The sequence below is a fragment of the Aethalodelphis obliquidens genome, unplaced genomic scaffold (assembly GCF_003676395.1).
Source record: "Aethalodelphis obliquidens isolate GAN/ISIS:26980383/991018 unplaced genomic scaffold, ASM367639v1 scaffold30, whole genome shotgun sequence".
Lineage (NCBI taxonomy): Eukaryota > Metazoa > Chordata > Mammalia > Artiodactyla > Delphinidae > Aethalodelphis > Aethalodelphis obliquidens.
Window position 1 is genome coordinate 1,484,827 of NW_020837974.1, and position 24,844 is coordinate 1,509,670.

A 24,844-nucleotide genomic window follows, 5' to 3' on the forward strand; every position below is an offset into this window, starting at 1 on the left:
CGCCACCTGGCATCTTCTGTCCTTTCCATCTCAGCCATCCCGGCAGGCAGGTGTGGTGATACCTTGTGGCGGTTTTACTGTGTTTGCCCCAGTGACTAATGACGTCGAGCCATCTGCTCAGCGTCCGTGGGCCCCTGGCGTTAAACTCGGTGCAGCCGAGCAGACGCCGTGCTGGGCCCTGCAGGCTGCCCTCCAGACACTCGCTGCACCACCAGAAGCACTGGAGCGGTGGCCCCGTGACCCCCAACCTCACTCCTGTGCCGACCTCCCCACAGATCGCAGAGCCGTCCTGAGATCGCTGCCTTTCTGTTGTCGCTCAGGCTTGCTCACTGCTTTAGCATCAGGGTCTCAGTTACCCTCTTAGAGCCTCGTGATTCGTTGCCCTTCGGAGGCCTCGTCCAGCAGGTGGGGCTGTGGAGGGCGCTTCCTCCCAGGCCGCCCTGAGCTCCGTTTTGATACCCGGGCGCCCTTGAGGGCACACTCAGCCCCTGCAGGCAGCGTGCCCCACTGGGGGACATCCTCTCCACAGCCACGGGGCACTAATGGTCTCCATGCTCTGCCCGGGGGACCTTCCTTTAGGCAGGGTTGGCCTTACCCTGAGACTGAGGCCAGAAGTGCACCACCCAGGGCCCACACCGCGCGCCTGATGCAGACCAGTCTGCCCGTGGCCGCACGGTACCACGCTGGCGCCCAGGGCCTGTGGGGCAGCTCCGGGCAGCTCTCTCCAGGAGCCCCGCGGCCTCTCCCCAGGGTTCCAGCCTAGGTGTAGGATGGAGCCAGGTGTCAGGACCACCCCGACAAAGGACTGTTGAGCCCCTGCAGGGGGGGTCGGGACGGGTGGCAGGTTCTAATGCACGGGGCGCAGGCTGAGACCCACCCCAGGGCCCTGGGACTCCAGCAGCAACAGGGCTTCGCCCACTTTGGGGATGACTCAGCCGTCGGCCCCAGGCCCCTAGGGCAGCTCTGGCCTCTTTCCGTGCACGTGCGTGGGGCTGCTTCTTAGGCCCCAGGCCCTGGCTGTCCTGCCCTGACGAGCGAGGTCACGGCAGCCTTGGGGGTATCTGGTGCACTGCGCTTTGGGGTCCCAGGGTGGGCCCCACTTCAACAGCTGGGTTAACGTGCCAGCAGACTCAGGTGGCCGGGAGACTGGTTGTCCCTTCCTCTGTGCTGGATGTCCTTGGGGGGAAGCCATCTGAGCACCAAGGAAGATGTATCCTTCCTCTGGGGGGTTGCAGGGAGTTGCAGGCACCTGGGGACCCAGGGTGCCTCACAGCCAGGTTTCAGCTTCGGGCGTGGAGCACGCCCACCTTTCTGGCCAGCACCCACAGAGCACTGTGTTAGAGAACTCTGGAAGGCCGTGTGGCCGGCGGGCCCCCGAGCTGCACCGCGGGCTCCGGACCGCAGGGCCCCCGCGTCCCCCGCCGTGTGGGGAACATCCCAGAGATGCAGTCAGACACGTCAGCAAAACTGGATCAGTGTCACCCCCGGCTTCCTGGTTATCCCGGCCCGAAGCAAGCTCAGCTCTGCCTGCGAGGACATTATTGACATTTCATACACTGCCGTGGACTCCCGGAAGATGAGCCAAAATTAGTCAAAACATTAAATCAGCAGGTGACGGTTTTAAAATGAGCTCGCCAGCCTGCTGCCGGAGGTAGGGCGGGCCCTGCCGAAGGCTTCTGTTACATTTAATTGGGGAGCCATTTCCACCCTCGCAAGTGAAAACACACGTTCATTTTTTAGGTCGTGTCTAATTTTAATTAACCATCTCAATGAATAAATTCCAGCTTCCAGAGCATCACCTGGGCTGCATCTGAATGGCAGCAAATGGATACAGTTCCTCTCCAGGCCTCACAGGAAGGTTAGGGCAGATTCCAAGCTCAATAAGGCGTCCATTTAAATAAGACCGTTTAACCCAGCACACGTGTTTAACAAACACTGGTTTCCCTGACTCCTCATTACAGGCAACAGGAAGTAATTATGCATTGCGTTCCTAACATAACTCAGAGATCAAAGCTTAAAAAGACCTTTTTTTAAGCTACCACTCTAAATAGTCAGGTGTAATTAGAATGTTTTTACAGCAACAAAAATAAATACAGGGCAGTGGGGAAGTGAGACTGTAGCAGGAGACACAGGTGCTGAGCTTCACGGGTGCAGGGCTGGTGGGGTCCCCAGAGTCCCGAGCACAGCAGAACATCCAGAAAGCGCTCGCCAAGGATGGAACGAGACGCAGGATGACGGCGGCGGGGCAGCCGGTGGGGTGAAAGGCTGGTGGCAGACGGTGTGTACAAGGACGCTCATCACGGCGGGTTTTGTGGTGAGCAAGGTGGGTCTTTTATTCTATGATACACAACAGCCGAGAAGCTGGTTGAATTCCTTGAAGTGTAGAACGTGGCTCTGCAGTGTTGTGTGAAAAGCACAGGTACAAGGTACGGGCGGCATGTGTGCAGTTCTTAAAAGGGATGCACAAAGGAGAAAGACCCCAAGGGGAAACTGCAGTGGTAGCAAGGGTTCTTGCTGGGTGAGGAGTCTCTGTGTGTTTGCTAGACTGTCTACAATGAATATGTAGCTTGGGGAAGCATTGTTAAATTGAGGGGGGGGATCCCGGTTCTCGTGAATCGCCCGGCACTTGTGCACTCAGGTGGGGAGATCAGCCCCCTGACCCCTTCCTACAAGCACAGGTGGTTGAGCTGGGGGAAAGGGTCCTGAGAAGCGGGGACACAGCGAGACAGGCCCAAAGCTCATCCCCTACCATCAAGCGCGGCTGAGGTGAGCTGGCTGGGGTGGGGCCTGTCTCCTTGGTGAAACAGGAGTTAAAACAGCCCCTTCCCTGGAGAAGAGACAGTAGAAACCTGCAGTCTGCTCCTGAGCTCTGTGCGGAGACAGGACAGGGCAGGAGGACTTTGGCTCAGGGCCGGGTTCCGGGGGCTGCAGCCCGCAGAGCACCACGCACACGTGATGGCCTCAGGGAGAGCCAAGCAGGACAGGTGGGGTCCCCTGGCTCTAGCAGTGGCCTCCCGTGGGACCTCCGAGCAGCTGAGCTGGGCCAGGCCTGACCTGCCACGTGGTGCGCCCAGGGTGCTCAATTACAGAGGTCTGGCTGCCCCTCAACAGCGGTCCCCGAACGCGAGCCCTTGGCCACATGTACACACTCCGCCCCCCCATCCTCCCAGCACCATTTTCGGGTGCCGCGTGGGCGCCTTGCGTTAACTGTCACCTTATGTCCGGGTGCGTCCATCCGCCTCTGCCCACAGGGAGCTGCAGGAAGAGAGCGGTCTGACCGTGGACGCGCTGCAGAAGGTGGGCCAGATAGTGTTTGAGTTCGTGGGCGACCCCGAGCTGATGGACATGCACATCTTCTGCACAGACAGTGTCCACGGGACACCAGTGGAGAGCGAAGGTGAGTCTCTGGGCTCGTCCCTTCCCGGCGGGTGAGGGAGGCAGGTGATGAGCGGCACGGCAGCCCTCCCCTCCCCCAGGGGCAGGTGCTGAAACACACCAGCACCGGAGCCTCCCTACTCTTCTGTAAGATAAGGGATACAGTCACAAGGATTAAATATGAAAGTATGTCAAGTTCCTCACACAGAATAACTCAGTAATTCCTCACAAAAAGTCAGTTTAAAATCTGGATTGAACATCGATGACAGTTCCTTTTCACTGACTTCAGAAATGCGCCCCCAGTGGTTCCAACTGGACCAGATCCCCTTCGCTGACATGTGGCCCGATGACAGCTACTGGTTTCCCCTCCTGCTTCAGAAGAAGAAGTTCCACGGCTACTTCAAGTTCCAGAGTCACGACACCATCCTGGACTACAAGCTTCGCGAGGTGGACACAGTCTAGGACAGAGCTGAGCTCGTCCCTCGGGCCATGAGCACCCCTGCCCAGCCACGCTGTGGCTCCAGGCTCAGCACACCGGCCGGGCCTCCAGTCTGGCGCATGATTGGATGGAAAGGAAAATAAACCTCCTACTTTTTCAACATTCCTCACCGGGCCTCACGAAGTCCCATCCTCGGGGAGCTGCCAGACGTGCCTGGCTGTGACCTGCACCACCGGACAGAGATGGGGGAAAGAGACACAGGCGCAAAAGGGGAGGGGACGGCTTTTCGGACGTCCCACGGGGGAGAACTGGTGTGGGAGGCCCGGCGTAGGTGTGCACGGGGCCGCAGGATCCCGGGGGTGGGCTAGAGGCCGTGTCCTCCTCTCACCACCCCCCTTATGGGGAAACCGAGGCGCGGTCAGGGCCCAGGGCTCCAACCCCCGTCTAATGTACCATCACTTGGTCGCCCTCCCTCCCCCAAGACAGGCTGATCTCATCCTGGTTTCTGACCCTGGGGAGGGGGCTGGGGGGTACCAACCACTCACACAAAAACTTCACAACTTGACCCGACTTTTATAAACACGTTTAATGATAGTTGTTCATGTAAGTTCAGTGATAAAAATCTCGGAATGTAGCTCATTTGTAAACAATTCCAGTTAACTGGGTGTGATGGTCATTGATCCCTGCAGCCGTATAAAGTGCTTCATACATAACCAGACTCAACGCAAAGCAAGAGGAAAGGCCTAAGATACCGAACCGTCCTGACCTCCGGCAGCCCGAGCCCCGGGTCCCCACGGCAGCCTGCCTTGGCCACGCCCTCCCTCGTCCCCACTCTGCGCCTTCGCACCGAGTCAGCTGGACGCAGGCTGGAGGGGCGTGGCCTGAAGGCGCCTCGGGCCAGGCCAAGGCAGTGGTGAGCCACACTCAGCCCTAACGGGACAGGAGCGGCCGAAGGGCTCCCATCGGGAAGATGGAACCGGACGTCCTTTCACGGGGCTGTGACAGGCTCTCCCGGGCACGAGGAGAGCTCGGACGCAGAGGTGTGCGTGGCCCACCTTGGAGCTGGGGCAGCCTCTCCTCCCCCTCCCCGAGCAAACACTGAGCAGAAAACCCTGCCCGCCGAGCCTGGGAACCCAGCGGCAGCCCAGGTGGAGGGCGGACGGGGAGCTTTGTGGAAAAGGTGCCTCTGCGCCCCCAGCTGCCACACGAGGGGGACACGGTCACTCCAGCATCTTCCCACTGACCCCTTTCCAGCACCTGGGGTGGGGGGAGCGGGTGGACCACAAAGTGCCCTGCAGGTGAGCCTCTCAGGAAGAGCGAGGCCAGGCCTCCAACCAAGAACGCGCTCCTGGTTTCCACGCGGGAGCCAGTCCCGCCAGGAGGATTCTCTCCTGGAAAGTGCATCTGATGTCTTTGGTGTCAGAGATCTCCCTGGTGACCCGTGTGGGCAGGGCAAGCCTCAACCTGACCGGGAAGACGCTCCCCACCCTCCGTGCCGCTGCGCCACCACCCACCACGCGGCCAGGGCGTCTCCCCCGCTCTCCGCTGTCCCGTGGCCTTGTGTCCCTCACCACCCACGGACAGACCTCAGGGGTGAGCAGCCACCACCGCGGGGCCAGGACAGCAGAGGCCTGTGGTCAACGCTCCACGGCTCAAGCGTACACAGCACCTGGGGACCAACCTGCCGGGCAGCACAGAGCCACTCAAAGTGGTTGGGAGCCCGTTTCTCCACAGAGGGATCAAACGCAGAAGCAGCCCACAACGGGGCACATGGCACAGGCGGCCCCTGCTGGCCAGGCTCCGGGGGCGCACCACCCCTCTGCTCGTCCTCCAGGAGACCGGCCAGCCCGGCACAGGAAGGCACACGTTGGCTGCCATGGGGCTCCGGCGGGTGGGGTGCAGCCGGCCTCCCCGCACGCCTGAACCCACGTGTGGGTGAGCCCAGGCCCCGGTGGGCACACTCACTTTGCCCTGGACTGTAACGTGTGTCAGCTCACCAGGGAAGCCTGCCTGTCACCCAGAGCCTCTGGGTCCCACGTGCGTGCCTCACACCAAGGGCAAACCCCCAGAACCCCAGGCACGTGCTGCAGGAAGGCAGGGACCTCAGAGACCCTCGGTGCAGTCGGCCTCCTCCAGCGCCCTCCCAAGCCAGTGAGAACCGTGAAGGACGGGGGGCACTTACACAACAGGGGCTCAGGGCAGGACACACCCAGCCCCAGGCGGACATAAGCCCACCCAGCTCCAGACCGCCGCCCCCTCGGAGCAGGCTCTGGGCCGGCAAGCGTGGCAGGGAGGCTGGAAGGAGGGTGCCTGCTGCCCCAAAGCGAAGTCGGTGTAACAGAGGGTTACCAGAGCGACGCAGACCCCCCCCGCGGAGCCCACTGCCCTGCCAGCCTCGACGCCCACGGCGTGACCTCCCAAGAACAGCCGGGCAGCCGCCTGCGCCTGCAGAGACGGCGGAGCATCGGCTCACGGGCCTCCAGACGCTTTGGTGCCCGCTTTGTCCTCCGCACCTCAGACCGCCGGGCACACGACAGGGTCACGGTGTGAGCGTGCACACGTGTGCGTGCCATGGAGGGAGGGACACAGACGCCAGGGCCGCCAGGCTCACGGTTTGGGCCCAGGGACCCTCGGGCCCCCGCTCGCATGGCCAGGGCTATCTGCGGGCCGCAGCGGAAGGTCTCGCTGGCCAGTTCCGTGTCGGACACGGCCACCGCCGTCCGACGGCAGCACGCCGGCCGCGGGGACGGTCCTGCCCCGTCTCCCCGCTCAGCTATTCCAGAACCCTCCCGACTGTTCTAGCACATGGGCCCCAGCACACGCCCCCCTGCACGATCTGCTGTGTGCAAACCATCCCTCTGTGGGTCCTGGGAGAAAACCGTTCCGGGGACTCTCAACACTCTCGCCACCAGGCTGACGGGCCACGGTGTGCTTCGGGAGGGCCGGGCAGGGTCGAGGGCAACCGGGACAGACCCCGTGTGGCCGCAGCTTCCGTGGACGCCCGGAGGCCTAGCGCGTGTCCTCGGCCTTGCTCCCCGCGAGGGGAGGGGAGCCACGGCCACTGGGACCCGGCCCCACCCTGCCCGGGCATCAGCTCTTCCACGAGGGGCTGCAGCCCAACGCTGGGCCCCCTCGGGGTCGGGGCAGCCACCACGTGAAGGGAATTAAACAGGAACACACCATTTGGAAAGAAGTTTTAGTGAGGGCGCCGGAGCTGCCGCCCACATCCTCCCGGCACTAGTGAGGAGACAGGCCGTCCTGTGGGGACCTCAGTGGGCTTGGGGCGCCGTGCGGTCCAGCGAAGAGGCACTGTAGCTTGGGCTGCAGGTCATTCCACACCTTGCTCATCTGGAGGAGGAAGGGGAAGCGTGGGGTGAGGAGATGGAGGCCGCCTGTGGCCTGACGCACCAGCTCTCTCCTCCTAAAATGCTCACGAAGAGAGGAGACGCCCGTGCAGCCACGCCAGCGCATGTGTCACCTCCCCCAGAGCTCCCAGAGTGGGGGCGGGCCGGCCTTCCCACCCGCATCGTGGCCCAGCGCTCCGAACACCCCTCCACAGACCAGCCCAGGTAAGGGCAGACCTGCAACCAGAGGTCATGGTGGCCATGCCACCACCCCTGCACGGGGACAGAAAGGCACGGGTCTGCTCGACCTAACAAATGTTATCACGGGGTTGCTCCCTCTGACGGGTCTGCAGGTCCGGCCTTCTGGGCGGCTCAGAGGCCAAGACAACGTCCACCAGAGGAACACAGAGATGGGCAAAGCGAGAGCAGGGCGGCCGCCACCACAGCTCCCGGCCCCAGGCGTCTGCGAGGAAGGAGGCTGAGCAGCGAGGCCCGTGTCCGAGGCCAGCACTGGGGCAGCGGGGCTCGCGTCACAACAGGAAGCAGCGTGGCCCTGGGAACGTGCGGCGGGAGCAGAGCCTAGTCCCCGAGTTTCGAGACCGGGGCACTCACGAGTCACCCGCAGCGGAGAAATCCAGGATCGCGTCAGGAAATGTCCCCACTGGCCGCCCGGACCTGCCCGTGAGGTCTCACCAGCGTACAGCCCTACCTCCCCCAGCGCTGCTGCTGCCTTGGCCACACCTGCAGGTCCTACACTGTGCCCGAGGGCACCCTGGGCACCCCAGAGAACTCCAGGGGCACCACGAACTATGAGAAACGCTCAAGGGAAACTCAGCATTTGTCACAGGCTACGTGGACCACTGCTCTGACGCTGTCTGGAGCTAAGAACGTAAGAAACAGAACCATTAAAACGGTACTTTGGCCTCGGGCTGCCGTGAAAAGTCACTGAGGCACTAAGAGAAAGTAAAGGAACTTCTGTCTCAGGCAGGCAACATTTCTCACTCGTGCCCGACTCCCCTGGCGTCCCACTGAAAGCACAGACCCTCGAGTCCCGGGCCCAGCGGTTCTGAAAGCAAGTCTGAGAGGGACCCGTACACTAACCACACGCTGACCAGACCCTCCAGCCCGCTCTGGCCCGGCCACCTCCCGCCTGCATGCACCATGTCATGTCTTCTACCCCTGAATCCGCACACCCAGCCACCGCCCGGCACCTTTCCGAACTACAGGTCTGAGCTCCCTCCACGCGCTGCTCACAAAAGCCTCCCTGGCCCTCCGGGCAGGGTCGCCAGCTTCCCAGACTGCACCCCAGCCCACCCCTGGGGCCCCGCGTGGGACCCGTCCCCTCCAGCTGGCCGACCTGTCGGGATCTCCCACTCCTTTGGTGTCAGGGACGGCTGCGGGGCAGGTGTGTGCCCAGCACGGCCACAGGACCTGGCACGGAACGACGACCAAGCAGTCCACTTCCAGCCAATCCCCGAGCTGGTCTCGGAAGGCTGCAAGGGTCATATTCTACGCCACTTGCCAGGTGGGGAAACTGGCACAGAGCTTAAACAGCCCAACCAAGGCCGTTCAGAGCTCAGAACTGGTGCACAGCTGGAAGCTGAGACAGCTAGGATGTGAGGTTCAGAGAGTCTGAGCCTACGCTACCTCCCCGCCCCCCGCCTGCGTATCAAAGAGCTAGACGCGGCGCCCGGCAGGTGTGTCCCTCACAGGAGGTGCCGGCGCCCCCAGAGCCGGGAAGGAGCCCAGGGTGGAGGGCGTCAGGGAGAAGGAGGGCGTCAGCTATCATGAGGCCAGCGAACGCAGAACCGGGCAGGGACCTTGCAAGTGTCCCTTCAGCCCTGGCCGCACACATCCCAGGCTGCACCTGGGGGCAGCGGGCGAAGAGCCACACCCAAGCCAGAGCCGCGGCTGAGCCCGGCCGTCCGCGCAGTCCGCGGGGCCCCCGGCCCGTCACGGCGCCTCTCAAGGGCTCAGCAGGGTTTGCACAGAAATATCCCCATCTGCGGTCCCCCTGCACCTCCTCGCACCGACACCCACTGTCTGCTCTCATTCCTGGGGGTTCCATGTGCTTTGCCTCTGACCTCTGTCTGGAACTCCTCCAGAAGCGAAGAAATTCTTCCTTTACGGTCCTGCTCTGCTCTCCCACCACCCCGCCCCCCGGGAGCCACAAGGACAACGTCAGGAGTATCATCGGCTGCAACGGGACGAGCAGATTTGGACGGGAACGGTTCCAAGTCCTAGCTCACCCACTGCACTCATTTCCTAAGTAACTCTTCAAGGTCAGCCGCAGGGCTGCCGGACCTTCAAGGGCTGCTGCAGGACGAAGGGCGCTGGCCCGGACGGCCAGGTGTGTGTGGGGGACCCACCTCCTTGTGCCCTTGGATCTGGGAGCTGACGAAGGCCCCGAGGATGTGGGAGGTAAGGGGCAGGTAGACGTGGACCAGCTGCGTCTCCTGGTGCAGGCAGTACAGGGAGAAGTAGTTGCGAAGCTCCATCGTCTGGATCACGTTCTCCTGCTGCAGAGCACAGAGCCCCTCGCGACTGGCCCGGCACACGGTGGGAAGCAGGAGCGCCAGGGCCCACACCCCGCCCCTCCTGAGCCCAGGGCCAGGCCCCCCACTCCGTGCAACACATCGGTCACACCAGCTCCGTCAGCCGGTGCCCGGGCGTCAGCGTCCCAGCAGCTCAGGGAGCCGGGGAGGACGGCCCAGGGCCCGGCAGCAGGTGTGGCAAGGTACCCTCAGGCCCGCCCACCGCCCCGCAGGCGGGCCCAGGCCGCCCGGCCCACCTCCACGATGCGGGACTCCAGCTGCTCCACAGACTCGGGCTCGCGGTTCTGCACGGCGGCGCTCATCAGCTGCCTCTTCATCAGGCTGTACTTGTGCAGCGCCCGCTGGTGCTTGTGCAGCACGCCCTTCTCGTGCCGCTCACACAGGTCCTGCCGGGAGGACGCGGCACGTCAGCCCAGGAGGCGGGAGACACAGACAGCACCCGCTGCACGGCCTCCACGCCCGGGGGCGAGGACGGCGTTTCCTGCTTAGAAACAGCTCACACGCACCCCGCTCACTCCACTCTCGGTGTTGGTGGAAGGGAGCGTCCAGCTGGGCCACCCGGGGCAAGCTGTGAGGGGGTCACGGTGCAGATCAGTAGCGCCAGAAACCCACGGGGAAACGACCAGCGCAGAGCGGGGACAGCCCTGGACCTCACACGTAGTGCTGACCGACCTCCAGAAGCCAGTGCCCCCCAGCAGCAAGGTCAGTCTCCTAAAGGACGACGCGCTGGCGTTTCCCCGGGGCCCTAACGTGACCCCGATCGCGATTCCTGCGGGAATACTAGCCACGGAGTCACAGGGCTGCGACTTCAGGGCCACTCACGGGCTGCTGTCCCGCCCAGTAGAGGAACCCCTTCTAGAACCTTCCCCACCGGCGCTGGGCCAGCTCCCCCTGAGCTCAGCCCAAAGGATCCTCAGGGCTCACAGACGATCCATCCCGCCACCGATGGCTGGAAGGCCGCCCGCCCCGAGCTGAGGCCTGACTTCCCAGAACCTCCACACCCTGGAAGAGGCGGCTCCCACCGGGCCAGCCCCTGTGTGTTTATAAAGAGCGATGGCAGTCACACTCACACGCGCACGCGCCCCTCGCTCTCACATCGGGGAAGCCAGAGGCCTGCCCACAGCACCCTGCAGGATGCACACCCCCCTCCCCCGGGAGCCTGCAGGAGGCCCATCTGCACCCCGCAGCCCTGGCTTCAGGCTCTTTTTCCACGTCCCCCAGAGTCACACCCTTGAAAGGGCACAGCAGCCTTCTCAACAGCTCTGTCCCTGACCAGGCAGCAGCTGAGACTCACTTTATAAGACTGGAGCAAATCCAGGAAGAGGTTCAGTTTCTCCACCACGTCGTTCTCCTCCTGTTTGCCCTGGAAAACACACGGCAGGTGGGCCAACACCGACCGAGCACACAGGACCCAGAGCCAGGGGTGCACACCCACCGCGGGCCTGGGCTGGCTCGGCCCCCAGCACCGCGGGCCAGCTGTGCAGGGGGCCCCGTCCACACGACAGCCCGCCAACGTGAGGCCGTAGCCTCAGAACCCGCAGGTGGACAAGAACAAGGGCCGGGCGCCCTGTGCCCACCTCGCATCCGCTCGCCTCCCCACCCGCCGCAGACAGCGGGGCTGGGTTTAAACGGGGGAGCAAGTGGGAGGGATGCTCCGGGGACAAGGGGAATCGCTGTGGCTCCAACGAAAGGGAGAGAAGCGCGGCCTGCGAGGGGCCGAGGGGAGGGTCTGCGGCTACGGGACTGAATCTGAAGATTTGGGGGGGCGCGGACCCCACACACACCTCTGCACCCAGGTTGACGCGGGGGGCCCCACGGCGTCATGGGAGGGGGCTGTTCGCCGACTGGGCGTCCTGGTAACGACGGGGTGAAGCCCCGCTCCCGGAGTCACCCACCGCACCCACGAGGCGTGTAGCCCAGCGTCGCTCGCACGGACGAGCCACGTCCACACGGCCAACGGGCACCGATGCTCAGAGCCGCTCCCGGGCAGGCGGAGTCAGTGCCAAAGCCCTGGGCTGGGCTGCTCTGGGCTCAGAGTTGGTGGCTGGAGACGAGGGAGGGCAGCATGAGGGAGAAGCGCGGTCTCTCCACCTCCTGCTCCAGGCACAGCAAACACGGGCCTGCAGGCCACCACGCACCCTCCCCCCGTCGCCACAGCAACGGTCAGGCTACGGTGGTTTCCAGGGAACCCCCCATGCTAGCTCTGTGGTCCCAGCCACGTGTGCTGGGGGGCTCTCGCACCCTCACATCCCTCAGCCACCAATACACGTCAAGTCCCTTTTCCGGGTGCACTGAGCACCTCTCCCAAGTACAGCACTGGCTCCTCCGGGAAACCAAGCCCCTTCTAAAACCTCTAGAGCTCCAGCCACGGCAGAGAATGAAAAGTTCACCCCATAAACCCCATAAACCACATCAGACTTGGTATGAGGAGGGTGCAGGCAGAAGAAATGAAGAGAAGTCCAAGACCGATGGGGACACAAGCGCTGGACGGGAGCTGGGGGCTTCCACCCAAGCTGCAGCACCAGCTCAGGGGACCCTGGGCCCTCGGGCCCGCTGAGCCCAGAGGTTCCCAGCCATTCAATCCCGCACCCACAGTCAAGGTTCCAGCCAGTAAGGTGACAGGAAAATAACAGGCATGTTGCAGGTTTTTCCAACTCAGAAAGGGAAATACCAGATGGCCACAGGTGCCCTGTCCCTCCTGACTGGGCAGGGGACACAGGAGAACAGAGGTTCCTCCCCGGGTGTGTAGCAGGGGGACTCCTGCGTGTGTCATTTGCTCCCATTTCTGCTCTGATGCCGTGCAAGGCCCTAACCAGCAGCGCGTGTGCCTTTACAGAAAGCACACGCCCCGGCACCGAGGAAGAAACAGCCCCACTGTGAGTCCCACTTGTCTGGCTAGAAGACAGTTATCAGGTCTCCTACCAGGTCTGGGGAGAATAAAACCGTGATACCTAAAAACGGAATTAGAACTAGCCTTCTGATATCTTCACTTGCACAGCAAGAGTGAAGTGGAACCCTAGCTCTGACGGATGAAAGTCCTGACAGGCCATTTGATCCAGTTTCGTGTTAAAACTGTATTGATGGGGGGCTTCCGTGGTGGCGCAGTGGTTGAGAGTCCTCTCGCCGATGCAGGGGACACGGTCCGGGAAGATCCCACATGCCGCGGAGCAGCTGGGCCCGTGAGCCATGGCCGCTGAGCCTGCGCGTCCGGAGCCTGTGCTCCGCAACGGGAGAGGCCACGGCAGTGAGAGGCCCGCATACCCCCAAAAAAAAAAAAAAAAAAAAAAACTGTATTGATTTCACTTCAACATAGAAACCACCAAGAGCAATGAGGGATATTCAGGAAAGAGCACCACACAGACATGACATTGCAAAGCAGCATTTGTGAGGAACCTCAGAGGCAGGAGGAACTTCAAACCGCACCACGTCAGAAGCCTGATGCCCGTCTCCCCTCGTCAGGGCAGAAGCAGCATCCAAGTCTGAATCAGAAAAGATGCTGGAAATGATCGAGTTGGGGCTCCCACCCCGCTCTGCACCCCCTCCAGGTTACCTGTCCAGGAGGGAGCTGTGGGCCCAGGGCCTGGGTCCCAGCAACAGAACAGCTTCGTGTGTATGTTTTACGACTCAGCTCTGAGTACAGGGCCAAGGGTTAAACAAAAAGCTGTTAATGATCTAGGCCAGCTCCCTTGTTTCTAATCACAGAGAAAAGTACCCAGGCACCAAAGCAGCCCGAGCGAGGTCCCAGCACAAGACACAGGCCAGCACAAAGCAGGCTGCCCGAGCTCGCCCGCCTCTCTACCCAGCCAGTCCTCTGACACCACGTTCTTGGTCCCCAACCCCACCCTGCCCGCCATGGAAACGTGGGCTCCTCTCACCTGGAGATGGACTGGGCCCCGGTGCCAATTCCGCGCGACGCTCAGTGTCTGAAAGACACACTCAGGCACGGGAACCACAGGGGAAGAACACCCAGCACTTTCCACGCCAGGAACGAGGTCAGATTCCCTTTTCATCACTTAGAGCTGTGCTGGCACCTGAGCGTCCCGCCTGGAGCCTGACAACCCCCCAGACCCCCCCGCTGCTGTGGTTCCATGACTCGCTACTAAGGAGCCGTGAGCCCCAGCCAGGTAGCAAGGCCTCCACTTCAATGCATTTAAAACCAGCTACCAGCGCCTAAAGCCCACTTCCCCAAGCACCAGGAAGCAAACTCTCACCCTCCAAATTATGTAACGGTTTTATAGCATAAAAGCTCCCCGATGAACATTCCCCTCGGACGGTAAACACTGTATCTGCAAATTCACCCCAACGACTACAAGACTGCAGATTTCCACAAACACCACCTGCCCACAGAGCAGAAGCATTTCCTGAGGCAGGCTGGGTGTCTAGGGCGAGACGTGGGGGCGCCTCTGGGGGTGCCGGGAGCTTTCAAGTGGCCAAATGCTGCTTGGCTACGACAGCACCGTGGGAGCAACCTGGTCCACCCGGAGCACCCGGAAGTGCAAGGTTACATCTCCAGGGACACAGCACATCTCATCTCAGCAAGCTCAGATCTCAGAGACCAGAACCCAATCTGTCCACGTCATCAGCGACTCTCTGAAGAGCGTAAGGGACTCACAGGGAGCCCCACCCGGAGCAGATGGGGACGCGCCCTTCCGACCCGAGAACTGTGGACTCAACTGTGACGTCCAGCTGAGGAGGAGACGCTCCCGCACACCACGGCACAGAGTGTTCTCCGAAACAAGCACCTCGGAGAACAAACCCACTCACCTGCTGTGCAGCCTTGTCGGCGAGCAGTGCAAATTCAACGGACAGGCCTTTCAGCGCCTGTTTGAGGGACCCCCACGTGCTACTGTTCAGAGTGGCCCAGGAGGGGAGCGGGGTCGTGTCAGACCCTAAAGCACTGAGGAGAAAGGAAACACACAGGTGAAGAGACACTCAGGCCTGGAAGCTGGGCGGGCAGCCCACCCGACGCCCCCCTCTGCCCAACAGCACACCGCCCCAGGGTGGCCGCCCTGCACATCTCCCAACCGAGACCCCTGCTACGTGAAGCACAGGAGCGCTGGGAGTCGGTCAGAAAGGCAGGATCTCGATCCACCAGGACCTGGAGCCGACTGTCAGTGAGACCCGAGGGAACGTGTGCACAGCAGGGTCGAGGCACGCAGGTCTGGGGGCAGCTGCAGAGGCCAGCATCCTGGCTCAGGCCCGGCCCCTCCTCCAGAGGAGGGAGGGTGACCAGCCGAGCACGGCCCTTCCCGGATCGGATGGACCTTTCCTCAGGTCTGATCCTGACAACGGGGGGAGCCCCTACGTCTGGGAACCCCGGTGCTCTGCCTACTCTCTCCATCTCTTCTTTCTTCTAAATGCGATCTCGTCTCCCCAGCCCTTTCCTTCCCCTTTGGGGTAGAACGACTCAGAACGAGAGTCATTATGGTAAACACACTTTCTGCTCCAAGCCCGCCACCAAAGGCTAAAGACCCCGCCCCACACAACTGGCCCCATGGAGCCCACCAGGGTCACCTGCCTCAGCTCCTTCCCGAAGATGAGGAGGTCAGCAGCATTGTCGATGGTCCGCGACACCATCCGCTCGGCCCTGTCGCGGAGCTTGTGGAAGCTGTTGTAGATGTTGCGAATCAGCTCCCGGCTGATGGCGAACTGAGTCTGGATGTCGGCTGGGAGGAAGTCCTGACGGGGGAGGACGGAGGAGACTGTGCATCACCAGACGTGAAAACCTTCCGGAAAAGACGACCAGCAGGAGGGGAAGCAACTCCGTCGACCGAGCGGGTAAACGAGCCCAGACCGCCAGGCCAGGTCACACAGCGCCCAGCCCAGGAGCCCACTTCGTTCTCCAGCGCCCGCCCTTTCTCGTCCAAAAGAGACACAGAAACCAACACTACACGCACACCACAAAAAAGACGATCTGCAAACTCGACACGATGAACGTGCGGTCCTGACTCTGCACGAGGGCCCGGCCTCTGCATTTCCTCATTTATTCCCGAAGGGTAACTCTTCACCAGCTTTAACAGTAACTACCCATTAATAGTAACTAATGTTAACTACACAATGCTTAGGAAATAAAATGAAGGTAAAGGAGTCTGTATTTTTGTACGGAGAAGTAGTTTAAGAAGAAATAACAAAAAAAAAGGTACCAAATAGCTACTTTCATCCTTTTGAGAAAGAGACCAGATTAACTAAATTTAAAAATAAACCCGTGCAACAATCAATCCCCTGAAATCCGAGAAGCTGATGACAGAGCACCCACCCATCTGATCACGAAATGCCTGAGGCCACGGCACGAGGGGCCGGCGGGCCCTGTGGTCGGAGAGCGCTCAGTCACACCTGGGCCCCTCTGCCTAGGCGTTTGGGACCTTGCAGATGGCAGCCTCTCCCTCTGTTTCCTCGTCTGTAAAATGGGCGTGACACCCACTGGGTTTCAGATCAACTGAAACAAGGGTCAAGGGAGAAAACCACGCGACCCGTCTTAGCACGATGTCTGGCACACAGTAGAGGCAAAACAACCGTCACTAACTGCTCACGTGATTACTGCTCTGGGGGAAGGGATCATCAAAATCAAAAGGTACCTTGGCCCGAGCAGCCAGCTTACAGTTCATGAACTCGTCTCCCACGCACTGAGCGCACTCCTTCAACTTGTTCTGCACATCCTGCAAAAGCGAGAGAGAAACACTTGACCCTCAACCAGCCACAGAACCAGAGGCGTGAGACCAACTGAGCCACCAGAAAGCAGGGTCTCCACGTGTTGGCCTTTTTTTTTGCGGGGGGGGAATGCACTGGGTCTTCATTGCTGCACACGGGCTTTCTCTAGTTGCAGCAAGCAGGGGTTACTCTTCGTTGCGGTGCGCGGGCGTCTCATTGCAGTGGCTTCTCTTGTTGCGGAGCACGGGCTCTAGGTGCACGGGCTTCAGTAGTTATGGCTCGTGGTCTCAGTAGTTGTGGTTCACGGGCTCTAGAGCGCAGGCTCAGCAGTTGTGGCACTCGGGCTTACCTGCTCCGTGGCATGTGAGATCTTCCCGGGCCAGGGCTTGAACCCGTGTCCCCTGCATTGGCAGGCGGATTCGTAACCACTGCGCCACCAGGGAAGCCCTCCGTGTGTTTGCTTTAACTTAAGTATTCTATAATCTCTTCCTGTCTCCTGTTCCATTTGTTTCCCATTGGCCTTAACCTTTGGGGTGGTCGGTCTTCCAGAGGCAGGATAGCTCGACCTCGTGACAGGACTGCAAACTCCAGCTCTGGAGTGGAGCTCTCTCTCCAGAAAAACGGAAACTCCACCTCCAGACCAGGGACATGAGTACTTGGGACAGATGTCGGAGTCACTAGATCCTGGAAGGTCCCACGTGGGGCACAGAGACAGGGACTGAAGTCTCCTTCCTTCCTATGATCAGACCCATGGGGTCAGGGCCCCCAGAGCCCTGGGAGAGCTGGTGGCAGAGAAAGGGCAGCACTTGGTGTCCCGAGCCTTGGCTCTGAGCTCTGCCCTCTTGAAGGGAGGCTCCCTGGCAAAGACGAGCCCCACAGAGAGCCACGGAGGATACAGGCAGAGACCCTAACGCGCAGCTGTGTGTGGGTGAAGGAATCGTAACATCTCAGAGATGCCTTGAAGAGCATCTGTCCCAATTCCCTCATTTTACCAAGAAGCAAATGGTGCTGGGAGGCCCAGGGACAGGCATCTCTGGAGCCTGACGCCACCCGGCTTCTGCAGCAGCTCGCCCTCCCACCACCCTCCCTCTGCCTGGAGCTGAGCGTAGCTCCCTCGTCCCACCACATCCCTCTGCTGTGGTAAAGATCCCAGGTCTACAGAAGCCTGTCCAGCCCCAGGGTTCGAAAGACCCACCCTCCCAGCTCCAGGGCAGAAGGCCGCAGCATGCATTCCCTGGATGTCTGGAACGGGTCCCATAAAAGGGGCAGACCGACAGGCCCCCCGGGCATCGCAGAGTGAAAGGCCACAGTGTCTCTAGGGGTCAAAGGCCCCTTTGGCCTCCAGGGAGAGAGAGGTAAAGGAGGCGGCCAGGCTCGTGTGGAATCCACCTCTGCATCTCTGCGCCTGCATCTTCCCGCGGCATCTTCCCCCGGCCGGTGAGGGCGCGTCTGTCCCACCGCAGGCCACGTGGGGCGTCCTCGCTGGGGCCCCCTCCGCCCACCCCAACAAGGAGAGGGTCCCTCGGGGAAGCCTCCCCGCCTCCGAAGAGCTCAGCCCTGGGCACACGGGGCCGTCCGGGCGGCGCGTTGTCGGGCTGTGCCTCGGCGTCCTGACAGACCAGGACGGCCTGACAGCAGCCTGGAGGACGGCGCTGCTGCTCCAACGTCGCGCCGGAGTCGAGGCCCGCACAGAGCTCACTCCCCAGGACACACGTCCACCCTGCAGCTCGGCCGGGGAGGCTCAGCGGGCGCTCCCCGCGGCACCGAGCCCAACCCAGCCTTCCTTTTGTTTTGTTTTTTTATTTTGGCCGCACCGCACAGCATACAGGATCCTGGTTCCCCGACCAGGGACGGAACCTGCTCTCCTGCGGTGGAAGGGCGGAGCCTCACCCGCTGGACTGCCAGGGAAGCCCTCAGCCTTCCTTCTGAAGTGAATGCACATTCCCATCTGGAGTCGCCAGCCTGCCTGTCAACCCTCCAAACCACAGAGGCTCCTGGGTATCAGCTTCAAACCCCCAGAGACTGCGCTGCAAAGCCACCCCTTCCACACAAAACCCTGCGACGTCGGAACCGGGATGCCTCTTAGAATCGTGCTCAACCTGTTACCTTGGGAGAATGTAAGTCATATCTGTGTTTGTCCCATGGAACTAGATTCTGTCATGGCCCCCAAACAAGGGGATTAAGGGGAGAGCACGAAACAAAAGCAAATTTAAGAATGAAAATAAGTGGGACTGCTGTGGGCCTGGGTTGGATCCCTGGTCGGGGAACTAGGACCGCACAAGCTGTGCGGCGCAGCCGAAAAAAAAAAGAATGAAAACAAGACCCGGGGAGCCTCAGGCCGCCGCACGCGGACAGCTGTGCGGCAGGTACTCACGGGGCCACTGAAGGACAGGAAGAGCTTGAGAACAACGTCCTCGGAGAAGGGCGGGTGCCGGGCCACCAGGTTGATGAAGCGCTTCAGTGCTCTCCTCCGGGCCTCGATGAACTCCCTGTCGGCTGGACGCAGAACACGGAGTGACCACACAGAGCGACCTCGCTCTCAGTGCCCAACGCCTCCCACGCGGAGAGCTCTCCAAGCCACAGGGCCAGCCGGGGGCACTGGACACGGACCACAGGCTGCAGAAGGCGCACCAGACCCCCAGCTCCGCGCCCTGCCACCTACGGACACGCCCGGTCCGGGATCTGCTGAGGAAAACCACACAGCCCGCTGGCTTTACTCAATGGCGTTGGACCCCTCGCTGTGATCCCTTTCTGCTGCTGCTCTCTATGAACAAGCGGGTTTGCCTGAACTCATGTATTAATTTGACCCAGTTTTCCTGTTCACATCACTCACTACTCACTCTCCAATTGTGAACTGCTTTCGTTTGGGTCACGTATTTTCACTCCAAGGGCAAAAAGAGTCCAAGTGTACAATGATGCACTGAGTGTTTAAATCTGACCACAAATAAAAATGGGATTCAAAGTATTATTTTTAAATTATTGAAAAAAAGCTGGAAGAGGATCTCCCCCCTCGAGGCCACCAGGACCCCGTCCATTGAAGGCTACATTTTCCCTAAGGCTGAGTCACACGACCAAGCACTGCACGACAGCTTCCAGGTCCTAAACCCTACCCGCACCCAATCAGCCTTGATGCCTGGACTTCGCTAAGCAGCCACCTTGCTCCCGAAGTATTTCCAGCTCCTGCCCTCAGCATCCTTCCCCTTCCGCGTGATAGTGTCTGTTCCACGTGCTCAGGTGGGGCAAAAAGAAAACGACACTATCAGACTCTGATCTAGTCAGAGACCAGTGAGCGCGCAAGCACTTCAGGACGGTGGAAAGCGGCAGAAAATCGACGGTCAGCCTTGGGTACGTGCCTTCGGATCGGGTCTCATCTAGAATCTGAGCAAAGGGCTGTGGGTGAAGATCAACGAGACCTGAGAGGAGGCCTCAGCTGCCTCCCGCGCTCTGGAACCCTGGGAGAGACGGGCCAGTGCAGGGGCCCGGGGACACCTGTGATCCCTCACCTAGCCCCAGGTAACTGCCGGTGAAGCATGAAGATGAGACAGCCATCTGCTATCGTTTTCATCTCCTTTGAGATGCAGGTTAGATCACTGGGCTGACATTCACTTCTGTTCTCTCGCAGAACACGTTACACTATGGTGGTACCCACTGCTCTCCCAGAGCCGGCGTCCCCCCCTCAGGAGCCCCAGGACGCCTGGCCTCTGCCCTCTGGGAAGGAGAACTGGGGTTCACTCCTTCTCCCCTGCAGAAGGGAGCACTTCTCCAACGTGTCAGTTATCAAGCAGGAGGCTCACGTAGCTAAGGGCACCAGGTGATGTCACCGTCCCGTTCCAGACCTGGGCTCTAAGCCACAGCTGCGCCCAGATCCCCCAGGGGCTGGGGCTGCACCACAGTCCTGCTACCGTCCCATCCCTGCTGGGCAGAGGGCCAGAGGAAGATGGGCCACGAGTGGAGAGTGGCGTCCATCACGGAGCCAGGACCTCAGCACAGGGCGGGGGGACCCCACCCCCCTACGCCCCCTGGCCACCAGCAAACCCAGCTTTACCTCCCAGCATCCTCTTGGGCGGGAGGGCCGGCACCATGCGGTACGGGAACTTCTGCAGCAGCATCTCGTGGAAGACCACGAAGTCATTGTACCGTCGATACACGCAGGACTTGAAGCGCTGCAAGAGAAGAGGTTCGGAGCTCAGGAGAAACCCTCACACTTCACGGCTTCCCCTTACCTTCCCCTTCCACCACTAAATAGAACCTGTGGAAATAACAGGACTAAGTTCCTCACCTTCTCTCACCAGGCCTTTACCAGAAGGAGAAATCCTCCATGTCCTTGATGGATGGAAATACAACTTTTAAACACTGCATAGCTCTAACTGTGTATTTAATTAACCGCCTATTATTCTGGATCTTCTGAACAAGACGAGTCTCCTTACAGGAGTTTTCACCTGTATGGCAGGCAGCATCCCTCCTCCCCTTAGGTATCGCATGGGAATACCTTTGAGGGTATGTCCTCAACACACACTTTCAAACCGTGCTAACACAAGCAGCACTGCGCCTCCTGAAACAGACCCAACTGCCTAAAGGCAGACCAAACGCCGAACACGAAGACTGAAACACGGCAGACATGAACTCAGATGAAAGTGCAGACAGAGCAGCAGCTTCTCTGCAGCTCCCACAGGATGAGCACCCCGTCCAGAGGGCAGCCTCACAGGGGTCGCACATAAGAGCTCTCACAAGAGCCAGCACGAGCAGCGACCTCTAAGATTAACGACGTTACACTAGTCACTCATTAACATCGCTGACTGGAAAAAGCCAGCCTGAGATGGTGACATACTGTGTGGTTCCAATGACACAACACTCAGGAAAAGGCAAAGCTACAGAGACGGTGAAATATCAGTGGTGTGGGGGGGGGAGGGGTGAAGGGGGTGGAGCACAGGGGACGCTTAGGGCAGTGAGGCTACACTGCATGATTCTGCAACAGGGGACCAAACCCAGAGGATGTGCAAGAATAACAAGAGTGACCCCTCATGTCAACTGTGGACTCTGGGTGACAAGGACGTGTCTATAACAAATGCACCATCTGGCGGGGGGGTTGACAGTGGGAGGAGGGGAAGATGGGAAATCTGTTCCTTCAGCTCAATACTGCTGTGAACCGAAAAACACCTCCCAAAAAACAAAAAAGCTAAATACGGTACACGAAGGACAGTATGAAGCCACGTGTGTCCACCTCCGGCGGGCATCGTGCCACGTCTGCACCAACTCCAGCAAGCATGCCAGCAGGGGGCACAGCCCGAGGAGCCCCACGGCCCAGGAGCCACCCCCGCGGTCCTAACACTAGCGGGCCGGCCCCCCCACGCACGTTGCAGGAGGTGACCTGGGCAAAACGGCCCCCTTCTAAAAATGTTCGTTACGAGCTCATCAGTTTACTTCAGAAGCGGGCAGTTTAATGAGACTGAAGATAAGGCCACTCTCACAGAAGAGCAGCTTGTCACACGTGCGGGGCGCCCGGCCCGTGGGCGACGAGGCGCCAGAGGCGGCGCCGGAGCCTCCTTTCTCACCGCGGCCGAGGAGGCCGGACAGCGGCAATGCCAGACGGCCACGCTGTCCCCGGAACACGCGAGGGCCTCCTTCCCTCCCTGCCCTCTGCCCTCCCCCTTGGCAGCGGCGCCGACCAGCGTCAGAGCGAAGTTTACTCCCAGATTTCTGTCATCCTGGCTTTAAAACACAACGAAACAAAAACGCAGTGATTCTCGATTCTCACGGAACACGGCAAACAGCGTCCGCGACGGGGAACGTCCCGGGTTCCAAACACGCGCCTTTCTCCCTGCGATGACGGTCGTGATGCTTTCCCAGCCCAAGCCCAGCAGCGCTGCTGCCTGAGCCTGTGACCCGGGCAGCTCTCCGTGGCGGGGGCAGCACTGACCCTGCGAATCTGCCCCCCGCCACACACGCACGGGTGCTCTCAGCTCGCCGATGACTTAATCCCCAGGATAAAGAATAAAAGCTCCCATCAAAACGTATCCTAACTGAACCGAGATAACAGGCGGATGGACAAAAAGATAAACGCTGCAGATGCCACAGGGTTCTACGCGCCCAGCCAGCCCCAGGGCCAGGCGTCTGGCATCAATGAACTCTGGTTTCAGGGGTGCCCCTAACAGAGACAGCAGCGCCATTTGGGGGATGAGCCACACACACTTGACTCGGGGTGTGGAGCCCACATTCTGTGGGGTCCACACTCTCACCCCGCGGACATCCCAGCACTGCGAGACCGCCCTAGGCTGGCCCGTCCGGGGCTCGCGCTCCAGAGCCCGACCGAGCGTGTTGAGAGGCAGGATCCCAGAGCTCCGGCGGCGAGGGCGGGCAGGGCCGCTGGGGGGCGGCCGCAGAGGCAAGCACGCTGGGGGACCTGCCCGCCACTGTGGGTCTTCCCGGCGGCCCTCCCCCTCCCACCACCTCCGCCCCCCACTGCATGCCGCAGGTACCTGGCTGGAAACCTCATACTCCACGTGCTTGAGGAAGAGGCCCTTCTTCTCGGGGATGAGCTCCACCTGCACGGCGTCCCTGGCCAGCAGCTCCTGCAGCGTGAGCGACAACAGCAGTGGGTTCCCCGGCGGCATCTGCATCCGACTGGAGTCCGGGGCCTTCGGCTCGCTGACCTGGGGCACTGGTGAGTCTGCAGGAGACAAGGTGAGCGCAGCTGCTCAGACAGGGAGGCCGCCCCGCAGACGCCGCCTGCTGGCTCAGCACGTGGACTCCGGCCACGTCACCCAGCCAAACCCCATCCTGGCCCCGGTGACGCTCATTCATTCAGGCTGGGGGTCCACTCAGGGCCACGTCCTCCTCTCTCATAAACCACCACGCCATGAATCAGCAAACACGCCCACATGTCCAGGACCGGGGAAGTCTAGTTTTCAACTTGGGCAGAGAAAAAGAAGTGAAATATTTACAAGTTATGTGCAAAAGAGAGTCCTCCTTTTCTCCAGAGTCAAGAAAACGGTTAAAACAGAGAAATGGGCCATCCGATCTTCTACACGTGCCGGCATTTCCAGAGGCAGAGCACACTGCGTTCCTGCCACCACAATCATTCTGATGTGTGAGAACCTGCATGCTCGCTTGAGCTAGAGCTCCTGCTCCCACAGATCAAAGCATTAAGCCCTACAACTTCAGCTCCTTAGACACAAGAAGTCACCCACGTATCGTTCACAGGACAAGGAAAGACAACTCAGAGATTTTATATCTAACAGCCTGCCAACAAACACAGAAACCCTGTTAAAAGGTCAGTTTGGTTTTTAGTACAGAGAAGAGTTTAGAACTTGAAAGAAAAAAAGGTTCTTTTCAGTTAAAAAAAAGAAGGTTAAGGTATCCCTTGGGGGAAAAAGGTCTCATTCCAAGTAACACTGCTATAAACATAGAACAAAGGGTAGATCACATTTCTCCACCTTCTCAATTTTCTACAACGTCATTGTATCACTTTTTATGATTTACTTCTTAAAGTAATTCTTCAATGCAAGATTCTGGTTTACATTCTAATACAGAATTAATGACCAGATTTCTTCATCTGTGAAATCACTCAGCATTTTAGGATTTAAAATATAGCTGCCTTGAACTGACCTTAGAGATTAAGAAAATAAACAAGGGCTTAGCTTGTATCTGGGAACCCCCAAGGGCCTCAAAACTCCATACAAAAACTAAATGTCGGGCTTCCCTGGTGGCGCAGTGGTTAAGAATCCACCTGCCAGTGCAGGGGACAAGGGTTCAAGCCCTGGTCTGGAAGATCCCACATGCCACGGAGCAACTAAGCCCGGGCACCACAACTACTTAGCCTGAGCTCTAGAGCCCCTGAGCCACAACTACTGAGCCCATGTGCCACAACTACTGAGCCCACATGCCTAGAGCCCTGTGCTCCACAACGAAGAGTAGCCCCGGCTCGCCGCAACTAGAGAAAGCCCACACACAGCAACGAAGACCCAACACAGCCATAAATAAATAAATAAATAAATAAAAACACTAAATGTCATGTGCTCTAAGGCAGGCTGCTCTCAAGTGAGGGCGTACGTCCCAGGGTCGCAATGATCCACCAAGTGCAGGAAGAAGGTATTAGCGGCTCTACTTGTATTTTCTTTATTTTTTTGAATTTTTTCATTGCACTTGTATTTTCCATCTTTTCCTGTTTAATTTACATTATAATGTACATAAGAGTAGTAGAGTGTAGTACGTGCATACAAATTACTAAAACATGCATATGTATAAATTGTGTACATGTGTGTAAGTGTGCGTACAGGTGTTGCATGTGGGTGTGTGTGTACGAGTGCATACATACGTGAGTGTGTACGTGTGTGTTTGAATATGAGGTGTGTGTCTATGTTTAAGTGTGTATGTGTACATGTGTGCACACATGTATGAGTGTGTGTACATAAGTGTCTGTATATGAAGTGTGTATATGGGGGGTGTCCCCAACTGGCAGTCCCCAATACCTTAATGACTAAAAA

The 24,844-nt window shown here is 59.7% G+C and overlaps 2 protein-coding genes across 8 annotated transcripts in view; one reads left to right on the forward strand and one right to left on the reverse strand.

The window, feature by feature from the left end:
• The window catches only part of NUDT1 (nudix hydrolase 1), a 7,165-nt gene extending 3,025 nt beyond the window's left edge, over positions 1 to 4,140 (forward strand). For all 4 annotated transcript variants that reach the window (XM_027125610.1, XM_027125612.1, XM_027125611.1 and 1 more), the window contains exons 3-4: positions 3,252 to 3,397; positions 3,665 to 4,140. In XM_027125610.1, the coding sequence (XP_026981411.1) occupies positions 3,252 to 3,397; positions 3,665 to 3,837 (319 nt within the window). In that variant the 3' untranslated portion in view covers positions 3,838 to 4,140. The remainder of the gene's footprint in view (positions 1 to 3,251; positions 3,398 to 3,664) is intronic.
• A 1,666-nt stretch (positions 4,141 to 5,806) lies between these two features.
• The window catches only part of SNX8 (sorting nexin 8), a 76,093-nt gene continuing 57,055 nt past the window's right edge, over positions 5,807 to 24,844 (reverse strand). The window contains exons 3-12 of one of the 4 annotated variants that reach the window (XM_027125605.1): positions 22,838 to 23,028; positions 20,407 to 20,524; positions 18,736 to 18,857; positions 16,289 to 16,369; positions 15,232 to 15,392; positions 14,478 to 14,610; positions 11,008 to 11,076; positions 9,950 to 10,099; positions 9,528 to 9,674; positions 5,807 to 7,162 (exon numbers count right to left, since the gene is read on the reverse strand). In XM_027125605.1, coding sequence (XP_026981406.1) covers positions 7,052 to 7,162; positions 9,528 to 9,674; positions 9,950 to 10,099; positions 11,008 to 11,076; positions 14,478 to 14,610; positions 15,232 to 15,392; positions 16,289 to 16,369; positions 18,736 to 18,857; positions 20,407 to 20,524; positions 22,838 to 23,028 — 1,283 coding nt within the window. In that variant the 3' untranslated portion in view covers positions 5,807 to 7,051. Of the gene's footprint in view, positions 7,163 to 9,527; positions 9,678 to 9,949; positions 10,100 to 10,219; positions 10,282 to 11,007; positions 11,077 to 14,477; positions 14,611 to 15,231; positions 15,393 to 16,288; positions 16,370 to 18,735; positions 18,858 to 20,406; positions 20,525 to 22,837; positions 23,029 to 24,844 lie in introns of those variants that run through there. The other 3 variants (XM_027125604.1, XM_027125606.1, XM_027125607.1) reach the window with 3 other exon arrangements.